The 15,161-nt window shown below is 37.8% G+C and overlaps 1 protein-coding gene across 1 annotated transcript in view; it reads right to left on the bottom strand.

Moving 5' to 3' along the window:
* Positions 1-8,988: 8,988 nt before the first annotated feature.
* LOC113227536 (protein FAM136A-like) overlaps positions 8,989-15,161 on the bottom strand; it is a 26,435-nt gene continuing 20,262 nt past the window's right edge. Inside the window, exons 2-4 of the mRNA XM_026460475.1 lie at positions 14,628-14,747; positions 12,656-12,754; positions 8,989-9,785 (exon numbers count right to left, since the gene is read on the bottom strand). Coding sequence (XP_026316260.1) covers positions 9,651-9,785; positions 12,656-12,754; positions 14,628-14,747 — 354 coding nt within the window. The 3' untranslated portion in view covers positions 8,989-9,650. The remainder of the gene's footprint in view (positions 9,786-12,655; positions 12,755-14,627; positions 14,748-15,161) is intronic.

The following is a 15,161-nucleotide window of genomic DNA, read 5'->3' as shown; positions in this document are numbered from 1 at the left end:
AATCACATTGGTTGGTTATTATTTTAGGCATATACGAGTACGCTAAACCCATCCTTTAGAAACATAAATTAGTAGGTATTTATTTCGTTAGCGTACATGATTATTATTGTTTGATTAGAGCATATGTCGTAAGTAACAAACCGCGGCAATTAGTTTTGCGGCTTTCAGTGTATTGTACATTGTTGTTGATAACACGCTAACCTAACTAGTGCTATCTATTTATTTGCCAAGCTTTTATCACAGATACACATTTAGTATATTATTGCAAAGCTCGGGAAGCAAGGGATTGCTGGACGGGTATGAGTTATAAGGACGATCGAGGCTTTGTATTAATACAAGTCAAGCTATACCCATTTAGTGTAGAGGCATTTATAATATTTTTCTCAAACAATGTGAGGAAATCATAAAAGACTAAAAAGAGGAAAATATTAATTAATAAATATTAAAAGTAATATTTGACGTGTTAGGACAATTGCTAAAAGAAAATGTTGTTGTTTTTCCAGGTACATCAACAGCAGTCTGGTGAATTTCTGATTACTGTATTTTCGTAATCGCTTGTCACTAGCGCTTATTTTCGTAACCAAAATACAAAAAAGATGAGGGAGAGAGTCTGTAGGCATCTTAATTAATTTCTATAGGGCACGAAGTAGCGTGCCGCCACGAATCGCCACGTCTGTGGCCCTGACCTCACCATCTCTACCAGGGTAGAGTTGGAGTACTTTACCTTTGGGCCATATACTTCTAGGTAACGTGTCATTGGCGATGATTACTAGGTCTCCTACATTTAGAGGAGTTTGAGGAGTTCCAGGAAGTCGGCCTTGAAGGACAGGTAGCACCTCCTTGACCCACCTGGACTAAAAGTGGTCTGGCTGACGGAGGGGTTTCTTCCACTCTACCCTGCGGATGAGGTCACGGTCATCTAAGCCTAAGATAATTTGGTTGGATGAAGTGCCTAATAAAAAATTAAAACGAGTGAGTGTTTGGTCGACGTCATTGTTGGCAATGTCGGTGTTGGCACCCACCGGAATAAGTGTTAGGGGACGGCTGTTTTACGATCGCTTCGGCTTCCAGCAGGAGTCTCTAAAATTTCTCATTTTGGTGCTTATCCGACTAGCGTAACCTTTAATGCAGTCTTCACACTTCTAACAAAGCATTCTGAGTATCCTCCTAAAGATAGCCTCGCGGCAGAAGGAATAAAACGCCACGTCGAGCGATGTAGCACCTCACGACACACAATCGCGGAGTCAACTAGCAACCTGTGAGCAATTTTCAGTCATGCATATGTAATGAGCGACATAATGTTTCACCTTGCGTCTCCCTACTGCTACATCTGTAGGTTCAAAATAAAAAATAAAAATAGCCTAAGCCAGTACATGTGAAAAGACGTTGATGATGCGCTACCCTTTCGTACTGTAAGTCCGCAGTGCGGGGAGTCAGCGATTGGGCCTTACGGAACATGAGGAACAAGCATTTCCTGGCGAATGATCTGACTGTGGTTCTTAAATGTAGAATGCAAAACCTTCGACGAAGTTCGTTTAACACAGTTTCGTTGTAGGCGTGTGCAGTCTTGTGATAAAAATGAAATATTAGGAGTTTTACGGCTGTTTTGCTTTAAGGGATGTGCAGACAAGATTTGTTTCCATTATTCTTTAAAGGCATCCAGTGACACCTCCGTACAATATCCTTTATATATTTCTGCAGTGGTTAAGTCTTCCGCCGTCATTTTTTCCCCCCTAAATACTTCTCTTTGGCATAGCTTTCAAGAAAATGAAATCTAACATAGAGACGGTTGAGATACAACAACGCTATAATAAGTATCTCATTTCCACTACATCGGGAAGCATGCTATACTACATTTTTACAATTGTGAGATCTTGTACTCGTAATCTATTACGTCTCCGTATATTATCTCCATTTGATAACGTACGGACGCTTTGGGCAGCCATATGGAAAAATGGTGAAAAATAAATTTTGACCACTAATTATTATTAAACATTCTTAGAGACCCCGACATGTCTGCTTTCAATCGAATTAGAGCAAATTTTTATCTGGCGCTAAAGAGTTGATATTATAGTACATATTGGAAACAGGCGAAAAATAAATTTCGACTTCAAATTATTATCAAACCTATAGAGATCCCCACATATCGATTTTCAGTTGAATTAGAGCTAAATTTTATTAGTTGCCAATTTTCAAAGGGATCAGAGCATTTTTTTTTCTGCCGCTAACGAACGCTTCTATGGCGGCCATATTTGAAAATGGTATAAAACCAATTTTGTCCACAAATTATTATTCGGCACTTCTAGAAGCTTCCGCATGCCAATTTTCAGCCGAACCAGAGCAAGTCCGTTTCGGCAGCGACTTTTGACGAAAAAAACTCAAAAATTTTGCCCCCCAATTATGGTTAAGCTCTCCTAAAGACCCCCGCATACCAATTTTCAGCTGGATCGAAGTAAGTATTTCTTCGGCCGCCATTTTGAATTCGCCATCTTGTTTTTTTTTAACCCAGGCAGTTGACCACTATTAATCTCGATGACATTCCTTCGAGCACCTCCTATCTATCTCTAATAGTTTCCGTGATAGGAGACTTTGAAATTTGTATGGCGGCCATCTTATTTATTAGAATTTCGAATATTTTTTACTTCCGGCGGAAATTGACCAGGGTGTACCTCATAAAAGTGCACAAAATTACCTCCACATATTAGAGTTTTTGCAGGCCGTTGATCACTCTTTCATATTTTCCACATTTAGATCTTCTCATCTTTGATTCTTGGCTTTGGAATCTATCTGCGTACAATGGTATAAATATCTTTTTTTGCACCATATCGGGAAGTATGCGTTCTATTTCTATAAGTGAGTAAGAACTTGTAGCTTATATATACATATATATAATAATAATAGACATGTCGAAACTATAAATATGTCTATACGACGACAGACAAAATTGAAGATATCGTAATGCGCAGCGATCTCACGTACCTAATGTGCTTATAAAATCATAGCGTCAGTTATTTTATTACTTATAATCTAAGTATTATACAATCTTTTTATAGTTCATTTGTTTAGGTACTTAACTAAATGTAAACAATCTTAAGATGGATTTGTAAAGTAAATGTTTAAATAAAAAGATGTATCAAGATTGTTTACATTCAGTTCCGTACAACAAATGGATTATAGAGTGTAGTTCCAAGAGTAACGGAATCGGAAACGCCATCTGCACACTAAGTGTGCACTGTTAGAATGCAGACTTTAGACTACGCATTTAGGTTATCTATAATAAGAATACAATAAATGCAGTATTTTCACATACAATTTAATGTATAAAACAATCTATAAAAACTGATTACAAAAACGGAGGCAAGGTACAGATTTTACGCAAGTATTTTCCGCAACAACCTACTTTTGGTGGAAACGGTGGCAAAGTGGGACATCCGCATGTAGGTAAAGTATATCCACAAGCTCCACATCCGCATGAAGGTATAGCTGATATTGCAGGTAAATACGTATCAACTACAGGGAAGGAACAACCACAGGTGGTGACAGGATCCACGGCGATACAAGAACCGTCACAAGCACACGCAGGAGAAGAACATCCGCATCCACAACCGCAAGGTTCAATTATCGGATCGTAGCCACATCCGCAAGTGGGTATATCGAGTGGAACCGGACATCCGCAACTAGGTATAGCCACTGGTAATGTTGTAGCGACAGGCATGGTGCCAGTTACAGGTATTGTGGTAGTAACCGGTACGTTAGTTGTTATTGGTACATTCGCCAACACTGGTACGTGTGCTTGGAGTGGAATGTTTGGCACTAGTGTTGTGCCGAGCGGTAACAGGGGTGCCAATGGTGCTCTGGGCTGAAAAAATAAATAAAAAATATAATGATAAGTGACTTATTCGTCCTGAGACGATTTCTGCCCTCCTTATCATAACCTTGCAACAATAACTCAATAGGACATACATACATATACTTCACGCCTTTTTCCCATCGGGGTAGGCAGAAACATCAGTCTTCCACTTACTACGGTCCTGACACACATCTTTCGCCTCATCAACACGCATCAATGCTTTCATACATCGTCGGTGAAGGGTACTATTGACCTGGCCCTTCCTTAGGATGGCCTCAATTTGGTCATGGTAAGTTCGCCTTGGTCGGGCCATACCAACTTGACCGCTCACACTCGCCTTATAAATCGGTTTCGTCAATCTTCTTTCATTCATTCTCTCTACTCTTCAGCTTCCGGTCTTGCACATTGCTATTCGGTCAGTACACTGCTGACTAGTTTAATAACGTCACGTGGTAAATTTAAGTCTGGTCAGGTTGTCTGTCCATGTCACGTGAACGTGAACGTGAACACAGAGTTACCATCTGTATTATGGAGATTAGTTATTGGTCTATATCTAGCATCTGCAAAATAAGATCTACAACCCATCGTAATCGTTTTTGTAATATTATTTAGTTCACAGCGCGTTTACGCAATACGTCCGATTCTTATCAGGGGTCTACTCTCGACCGAAACAATTACTGCCAAATGTGCTATGGACACATACATAGACCACCACAAATTACAACCAAACTTACGAGATCAATAAATGTAGGCCATAGAAATATTTCTCCAGACCCGGGATCAAAACTGCATGGTAGCCGCTCGGGAACGCAGGCAGTTATATTACTTATTTGACTAATGTAATAGTTTCTGATGGAAAACGGGAATAGCTCCCGAGTCAGAAATCCGAGATAATATGACGGTCCAAAATAACACAGGCACCACTTTATCTCTAGATATACAAGCAACATTCATATTTTCCCGGATTCGTATCGGACTTAGTGCACGAGCGACATCCGAAGTGGGTCCAAGTTTTCTAGATTTGTGTAGTCTCGGATTCGGAAGGAATACGAATCAGTAGGCTGATTTTAATTCAAATCGGGACCGGTCCGATCGGGTAGCCCATCCGAGTCTCGAAACCAGATGGGTTTCCGAGCGAGAAGAACAACCTGATTCCTACTATATCTTTTTAATTTGTGAGTTAAATCAACTATTGTTCCGATTAGAAATGTCAAAATTTCCGATCGGGAGAGGCAATCAAAATCAAGCTGCAGGTGCCAATATCTCCAAAATTCCGAAATTCAAATGCTTTATGGAAGGCAGATTTTTTAAAATAGAATTACACAACGTCTATAATACTTACGTAACCAAGAGCAGAAACAACTACAGCGAAAAGAAAACAAATTCGATACATTTTCACTTTAAATTTGAACTGCCCTAGTTTTGAAGTTACTCTTTTTATATAGGACGAATGCTGTTATGAAATGTTGCTTTATAATTTATGAAATTGTGCGTACAACACGTTCGCTTTCATAATTGTTTTAAAGACGATAATAGAAGGGCTAGACACGTGACACGATCATGCAGGTAAAAGTAATGTTTTTTTTAAATTATATCAAGTGACCTGATGGTAAGCTACACACCTGTCCGTAACAGGTGCAGTGCTACACAGAGCTTTAAATCGCAAAGATCTCACGGGCACTCTCACTGCGCCCGTCACCCTGAGACGTAAGTTGACAAGTCCCATGTGCCTGTAATTTCACCCGCAACGCTTTACCCTTCAAAATCGGAACTCAGTAATGCTCACATTACTGCTTGGCGGCAGAAATAGGTAAGGTAGCAGTACTTCCCCGGAAGAACTGTTTCACAAGACATTCTACTGCTACAAACGGGCGAAATAAGACTGCCCAAGCGTAGCTTAGGGCGCATTTTCAATAATGCCGTAACATTTTCAAAGTGAAAGTCAAAGATCATTTATTCCGTAGGTAAAATCAACTTACACTTGAAAACGTCACATTTACATATCATTACATTAAGCAACTGCTCGTTCACTACGCTGACTTCCCTGAGAAGAACGAGCAAGAAACTCTAGGGATTGCTCTTTTCAAATAAACTTAAATGCTATGGAATACACTTTGAATCAAATTTGTGTGGATTCTGGAGCCGTGTCGTCTTTCCATACATCTTTATCTAACACGTAGTCTTCAATTTTGTTATATGACTTTTCAATCAAAATATTTTTAATGTAGTTTTTAAAACGAAACTATAATCTTAATATATGCTCCGGAATCTTATTGTAAAAACGTATACAGTTCCCCATAAGAGTCGTTTACTTTAGTTAAACGAAATCGTGGTACCATGAGTTTGGACTTAGCTCTAAGGTTAATATTATGGATATCTTCTTTCTTATTGAAATTATGTATATTTTAACGGGCATATAAAATATTTGAGTAAATGTACTGTGATGCCACAGTCATGATACCAGTCTCCTTAAACTTTTCTCTGAGAGAAACCGGACAGCCTAGACGGAACACAGAACGAATCGTTCGTTTTTGCAATACAAATATGGTTTGAATATCTGTCGCTTTACCCCACATTAGAAGCCCGTAGGACATTATACTATGGAAGTAACTAAAGTAAACTAGTCTAGGAGTACTAACATCGGTAAGTTCACGTATTCTGCGAACTGCGTATGCAGCGGAGCTTAATCTGCTGGCCAGGAAAGATTAAGTGGAAACCATTGAAGTTTATTATCTAAGGTCACTTCCAAGAAGACTGCTTTATTAACAAGGTCTAACTTTTCTCCGTTTATTTCTATGCTTGAACTAGTCGATTTCACGTTAGGTAATTCAAATTTAACATATTTTGTCTTCTTGGCATTAAGCAATAAATTGTTAGCATTAAACCATTGACTTACAAATAAATGGACGACGGGTCTAATACAAATACCACGAAAAAAATGTCCCAAGTCAACCTATTCGAAATTTAAATTGTAATGTCATCGCAGTATCGCGCTGTCAGTAGAACAAATGAAGACTAAAGCGGAGTGTCGCGCTCTGTATACGATTTTAGCGCCTTACAAGTGCGGACACTTTTTAGCGCGGACCCGACGTCCATATAATTGTAAGTCAATGCATTAAACCAATAAACTACCCTAGAGAGGGTATCATTAATGTGGTCATAGTTAATGTCATGTCTGTCTGTTTTAAAAATCCAGGATGTGTCAGCAAACAATACTATTTCGCAATGGTCCTTAACAAAGAATGACCGATCATTAATATAAATCAGAAATAAGAAAGGTATTGAGCCCTGCGGAACACCCATGTTTACCGAAGAACCCAAAGAAATCACTCCATTTATGTCTACTGTCTGTATTCTACCATTTAGATATGACGAGACAAGTTTCGACGCCTTGCCGTTTACACCGTAATATTCCAGCTTCCTAATAAGAAAGAAAGAAAGAAAGAAACATTTATTCAGCTTAAGGTAATTCAAGCTAAACAGATAATTCACATTAACTATTACATATACCTATCTATAAGCTGAAACGGATCCAACTCATCACGGTTTATTTAAAAAAATTAAATATGTAAACACCTAAAATGTTATATTTTTTACAGGTAGAGGTACTTTTAAATAAGGTAACCAAGGTATTTTTGAAATTGAGTGTCCAAATTTACCATTACTTAGTTAGTAATTATATTCACTACATATTTATCGGCAATACAAATGGAAAATTCGAAAACCCTGTCGACTATATTACATCTCATATTGATACAATAAATCTGTATTATATATTACTCTGCACTAAATAAATGAGGAAAACTTTACCTGAATGAGTCTCAGGCATAAGATTTTTTACCAACCTCGTTTCATCTTTCGGAAAACGAACCATTTAGATGATGATAAACAGCGGTACACAGCAGAATTCACGACCATTATAAATAGTAACGTACAATGATGTTATATATTAACGTACAAGTTTCGTAATGAATAAATGAAAACTGTATTTGAATTTGAATCATATTCAAATATTAAAGCCGTCTTAGCGTGAGAACGGTGCGCCGACAGCCTTCTTGAAGTTCAGTCTGTGACCGTTAATGTGCGGGACGTGGTGCGGTATCTAACGCTAGGGAGGGGCGGAAAGTGTCCATTTTCGTAACTTTTTTATTCTCTGCTTTGAACGACAGAATCACTTGAAGCTGCGATTATCTGTCGTCACTTTTTTACCGTAACGATTTATTTATCGTCAGACGACTGTGGTTCTAGCTCTTACCATTGTCACGACAGTCTATCGTCGTAACGACAAACGTAAGGTTAAATCCCAACTAAGCGCGCTTCCCCAGACAACTTACATTTAAGGGTTCAACTATTAGTTTTGTTGGACTATCAAATCGCCCTTGACGTTTATAATACGAAAAAAGAAAACCATTAGTCCTTCTAAAATATCTATATTATACACAGTATAATAATAAAGGACACAAAAATATATCTGATATATTTTAATACAATATAATTGTATCGTGTAATGAACAACAATGTACACTTCGCAATACATTCTCGAACATACTGAATAGTAACTAACACAAGTTCTATAAAACTCTGGCTACAAAATGCGGTCCTAAGCCTAAGCGATATTATGATACAGGAAATTCCCTGGTTCGACATCAGGTAACCACACTTTGAGGGGCGGTGGTTCAGTGGAAGAAAAGAAGCTTCTTATTTAAGAAGTCGATGTTTCGAATCTCTGTGGTGACATGTACCTGACTAATTTCTAAATTATGTACATTTATGATTTTGTTTTTCAAAATGAAAATGTCATAAGGTACAATTTCTGTGAATTGTGAATAAAGAATTCGGAATCAAACTGCCTGAGATGTGGTTTCGTGTAGTTTTGGAGTCAGAAACAAAAGAGAGCGATTTACACTATGGATAACGTGACCATTATTTTTTTCCCTTAGAGCGAGACACCTGACAATTTATTATTGTTTTAAAAATAAAATACATGTTCATGATTATTACGAAATATTTAATAATTTAATTGTAATATATAAAAAATAAATGATTAAAGATCAAAAAAGAAATAACAAATTTGTGTGGTCTGACGGGCTAGCTTTATATATTTTAAGGCTCATCCCTTAAAATATATAAAGCTTAATATATATAATAAATAAAATTCTTTTTGAATACGGTTTACGTTTGAACTCTACTTCATGGCAGCCGCCGCCAACCGTACATCACCGCCAAAAACAATGCACGCGCAGCACGGACCCACAACTAAAAGAACCGCGACAAGGCTTACTTGGTGCTTCGCTTTCGCGCCATTATATTAAATTTATTCATGTGTCCAGCTCTGTCAAAGCGAGACTTTTTAAGTCCTTTGGGGACAGCGAGACACGAAGCTTAAAAACGGAAGTCTCCCGCTTAAAGCAGGACGTATGGTCACGTTAACTATGTATCGCCCTTTAAACATTATCGGGGTACCCTCTGGGCGTTTCCAACACGAACTAAATATTGATATTTTGTAGTGCCATCGTGCGAGTTCACCACGTACTAATTGATAGGACCTAGTACACCGCAACGTAGTGTTAAGTAAATAGTAAATACCTAAACAATTTGATCTAGCAAAACAGATTTTCCAGCTTCTTCTCCGATGACTCGCCTTAAACATTCTGGTATATGTATAATCTGGTGTATCCAGTGATTCATATGAACGTTGTTATCATAATTCAATTAGCGTTCCTCTATATCCTTGAGTGCTTCGTATTCAGTATGGTCATTAATGCAGCGAAATCATAACAAAATCTTAAACTAATTTTGTTCATTCTTTGACTGGCGGTGGTTTACCACTGGCAAGGACACTCTTCATAGTTTTCATGAGACTTGGTATCAACGCGATGTGTTTGTCCACGCATTTTATAGCACAGTTCTCAAATTGAATTGTTGCTTTGTCGATCTGTAAAAGAAATAAACATGGGGTCAAAACGGAGTTCATTGACCTCGGTGACCCAAAGATTCGACTCGGTAGGACCAATCTGGGAAATGATTTTTCTATTGGTTCTGGACAAGGTGTACTGGGGGTAGTTGCTCGGATTGAATTCCGTTATTGAACTGATACAAATCGGACGTAGTGCGCATACACTCTAAGACCGTATCAGGGGTCTACTCTCATTTTCCGTCCGACATCCGTCCGAAAAAATAGCTGTCAAATAAGTAACACTCGACCAATATTAATCGTCGAATATTACTTATTTGACAGTTATTTTTTTCAGACGGACGTCAGACGGAGAACGAGAGTAGACCCCCAGTTCCGAATCCGAGAAATGACGGTCCGAAACGGTTTTGAAATCGTCCAAACAACAAGTAGGCACACCTTGGATCGTTCTTATAGTAAGCGGCTTTGAGCTAAATTTAAATTTTAAATGTTAAGCTAGATGCACATATGTAACCACGCCGTCGCACAGTGGGGCCAAAACTCCAAAACGTGATCAAAAGTCGAAAAACGAAAAATTAGATATTTCGAGGCAAGTGTCACAATCATAATCTCGATGAATTTTGCTATATATTGCTATTAAATACTATCGATTTTGTTTATAAAATAAGAGAAGAAAATTGTGCAAAGTTGGAAACTGACAAAAAAATATATAAAAATATTGTTTTCAGAAGTTCTGAGTATTTTTACTAAAATAATACAAGATATTATTTTGATATAACACTGCAATATTAATTAGTGGTTTTTCGAGAATCGATTATTATATCTTAGTAAGTTTTATATATTTTTTTTTTTTAATAACGCACACACTCAACATAGCCCCGCACTAGGGAAACCCTGTGTTGCGGGTGCCATGGACGAACACATAGACAACCACAAATTACACCCAAACTCACGAGAGAAATAAATTCTTCGGCTGTCCCGATTTTTTTCGCCTCATACAATGAAATGATCCCCTCGTGAAACTGAGACGATTAGCACTAAAAGTAGATTTGATGAATTTTATTCTTTTTTTATGGACAGTTTCTTTGTGTCTTCTATGGTATCGGATTTCTCCATACTGTCCCATTGAAAAAAACACTGTATAGATGTATGTTCGTAAAGAAATATTTTGCATAAATTAACTTATACTAGACAAATAAATAAATTGAAGTTGGATATATTTAAAAAATACATTTCGAAAGTATTTATTAAGTAATTCAGAAGAAAACATTTAAAATAAGTAAATATGGTAAAAATTCGTAACAAAATTCATGTTGGATATGTAAACATAATGACATACATACTAAAAAGTAGTTTAAGTGCATAATAAACATATTATATTAATAATAAATAAATATTTTCATAGTTAGGTATGCAAAGTAATTTTGATCACGTTTTCGGTTTGGCCCCACTGTGCGTCGGCGCGATCCTGCCCGTTCTCGAAGTCTGGTGGAGCCAGCGGAAGTGCGTCACCATGTCCCGACTGACACAGATACTCACTGCGCACGGATGCTTCGGTGAGTATCTGAATCGGATCGGACGCGAGTCGACGACGCAGTGTCACCACTGTGGAGGGACCAGGACTCCGCCCAGCACACACTGGAGGAGGGGGCACTCCTTGGACTCCGTGGACCTCGTAGGGTTCGGGTGAGATCTCTCTCCGCCAGGCATAGTAGCGCCAATGTTGGCGGATCAATAGTCCCATGAGGCAGTGGTCTCCTTCTGTGAAGCGGCGATGTTAAAGAAGGAGGTCGCCGATCGGAGCGGGGGCTTCTCTCGCCAGTAAGTTAGGCAGCCGCGAGGAGAACGACGGGCCGGTGTGGTCCGCTTCGCCGTGGAAAGAGGGGGAGGACGTAGCTCCTCCTAGGTGCTGGGGGGGTTCCGGTGCGCAAAGTCGATCCCGGATCCTTTCCACTAGAGCACCCGAGAAGGCCACCGTGAGGTTTTAGCCGACAGAAGTCCGGATGTACGTAACCAAAATAGATTTTAATATTTCACCGAATGATTATCAGCGAGTTGCAAAATATCTTATGTTTAGGCGGCGGAATTATAATGCTGTTCTTTACTTTATCAAAGCAAAAGTATGGAGCAATAAAGTTAAAAGGCGTTAAAATGGCGTATCTACAGGTGTACAAGCGACATCCGAAGAGGATCCGAGTTTTCTAGATTTGTAGTCTCGGATCCGGAACTATACGAACCGGACGAAGCGCGCAAACGCGCTTACGTAACTTGTAATTGAAGTAATACAACATCGTCAAATGGGTGATAATCAAATTGCAAAATTTGATTCTAATGTTACAAAGTTACAAAACAATCTGATAGAAATACATATTAACAAATATTTCATGGAAAATTGTGTCATAGCATTGAAGCTAAAGCAAAATCGTTATTGAACTACAAATATGGCAAAAAAAATATCGGAGGAAAACTCGAGCTATAAAAAATCGGGAAAATCAAGCTGTAATATGGGAAAAAATAGAGCTAGAATATATTAAAGCTATTAAATACAAACAAATAAAATGTTTATTTCAATAATACAATTAACTTTACATAAACAGTGGATGATACCTCCTATTAAGCTTATCAAGCCTGTGTCAGGAGGTACCGCTGTTCCATAGCTATAAATGCACATATTACATTTTTAACTTTTACTTAATTTAGTGTTTAAATATTAGAATGCGACAGTTTTCTGATAGAATATTTTGTATTACATATTTCCGTGTGCGTGTAACCGCTCTTCACTGCTGGATTGTATAGACAATTCTGGGCAAGCTCAACCCATCGTGGATCTCATGTGGGTAATAAATAAATATATGCTACAATAGTTACAAACTCCATGCGGCAGTACCCACCGTTTCCTGATTGGGTGATGATCCTAGTTTGTCTCGTGCAGAATCATTGCAGTCCATTACACATCTCTGTAATCTGTTTTGTAGGTGGTTGATTTCTCCCTGAAACAATATTTTGTTGTTTATGAGTTCATATTAATTAATTAAATTCCAATTTTTCCTTTACCGAATTGGTTCTATTGCGCGGGCGACCGGCAGGGATACTGGCTTTATTTTAGAATTTATTTTTATACAAACGAAATTAAAGATGAAAATTTGAAAAATGTATAAATTGTATATTATATGCGTTCGATTTAGTTCGGTTGATATAAAAAAATCATTGGTATGTGAAAAGTACCTATTGAATACATCGGTTTTCTTGTAAAATTTCGAGTAAGTTTTTTTCTATCGCGAAAATACATACCGTATACTAATCAACGTATACCGTCAATTGTACTGCATATTTTTTCCAAAGTCATTGGCAACCCTACCCAGAACACTCAGATTAGAGCGAATTTAGAAAAAATCATTTCGTAAATTCTAGGGTCGGTGGACTAAAACACATAAGCCAAAAAAGTGCTTCATTTGTTAATAATATATTTATATATAATTTTAATTATAATATTTTTTGTGTTGTTTATAGTGTTGGAAGATGTGAAGAGAATGGTAAATTTAAAAAAAGGAGCCTCGAGAATAAAGTTACAAATTTATGAGGTAACAAATGAATGATGTTGGATTTTCACTTACGTGCTTTAGTCCGCCGACCCTAGAATTGGTCCTACTGGGAATCGAACCCAGGACTTCCTCAACCAGCACTAAGTTCAAACCATTGGGTCGTCTTAGTAATACCATGGACCAATAACAAAGCAGACTGCTAATTGCGATACAAGAGAGTTTTTGTCTGTAATCGTATCGTCACTCCTCGGAATGATATCCTCCCACTTGAAATCCCCCGCCCCATTAATATGAACTTCCTCCTAACGTTAGTCCATTCTTAACGTGTAGGTTATCTGTCGTTGTAGGTCTGTAGATTCTTCTCTCAGTGAATTCTGCAGAAATTCACTGGTAAATTTTTGAGTAAAAACGCGTGTGTTCCTCAACTTAACATTGACGAATTCATCGATTACTTCGATGGGGCCATAACATTTAAAAGAAGACAAATAACTCGACATTGGCGGAATCATCGATGGTATCTATGGAGCAAGAACATCAAAAGAAGAAGAAGATCAATATTCGACTGATATTACAATGAAAAAACTGACCACGTATATATCATACTAAAGAGGAATTCATTGATATCCACAACCATTTATATAATATAAACTACTTCCAGGCTATAGATCAGCGCCAATTAGATATAAGACAGAATTTTGACCTTTTCAGAGCTACAATCTGTAGTTTGGTGATTCATGGTCCTCTTGAGCCATATATCCATGGCAATACATAATTGTTTGGCAGGGGCTAACTTCTCGAGTCATTGGACTTAGGACGCTATACTATACTTATTTTGTAGAGATGAATCAATTGACAGATGGGCCATTAAAGTTTATAGAAACAGAAAGGGAACTTGAATAGCAAAACATTTTGTAAAGGTTTTTACATACCGGCGCACGGGAAGACATAGGATAGAGAGATTTATGCTATTGCAATTGTAATAAGGCATAAATTTCCCTGAGATCTACCTTGGAGAGAGAATACCGCAGCCAGAGTCCACCTGAAAGGGTAGCGGAAAAGCGTACGGTACGAGAAGCGGAGTGGACGCTGCGGCAAAGTTGACGATTTCAAGTAATTTAACAAAAAGTAATTAGCTTATCTATGAAATGACGATCATTGGACTTTGCAGTAAGCTGGTCGACGATCGCGGTATCGTAAGGAATGTTTGCACCAGTGGACATAAGATCCTCTTCGATATTCTCCCCTGGCGGTCCATCGGTTTGCCCTGACCCTAAACAACTTTTGCTCTGGCCCAAAGAAAAAGGCTTCCAGTGAAACTGACCTGAACATAGTTATTAGCCTGATTCAGTGATGAAGTACATGAGTCAATGCAGCCGTGTACTCTTTCTAGTGTAGTCGCCTGGTCGTCGCAGCATCTGGCTGCACAACGGTGCATATCTCCCTGGAAAAAAAAAATTTGTTTAGTGAGTTACTGTTTCATAATAAAAATTCCATCAATGCATCTAATCTAAACATAAAAAGCTCCATGAGTATGCTTTTATGGGACAATTTTTGCATTAACTATTGATCTTTTTCTTCTTTAGATTTTCAAGATTATCAAAAATTATTATTACTATTTCGATTATCAAATATTATTATTATCTTGAAAACTAATATTACTACAATACAAATATTATTAATTGCATGTACAACAGGTGGCCATATGCTAAATAACCTTCGGGTTACAGGAAAAACTATAAGATAATCATTCAAATTTAAGGCGCAACAGAACACGTATTTAACACATGTATTGCACTTACACAAATGAAAGAATAAAAATGTACTACTTTCCTAATATATTATCAAAACCAAACTA

Source organism: Hyposmocoma kahamanoa, unplaced genomic scaffold (genome assembly GCF_003589595.1).
Source record: "Hyposmocoma kahamanoa isolate Upper Pololo Valley unplaced genomic scaffold, ASM358959v1 211, whole genome shotgun sequence".
Classification (NCBI taxonomy): domain Eukaryota; kingdom Metazoa; phylum Arthropoda; class Insecta; order Lepidoptera; family Cosmopterigidae; genus Hyposmocoma; species Hyposmocoma kahamanoa.
This window is presented reverse-complemented; position numbering and strand designations above follow the sequence as displayed.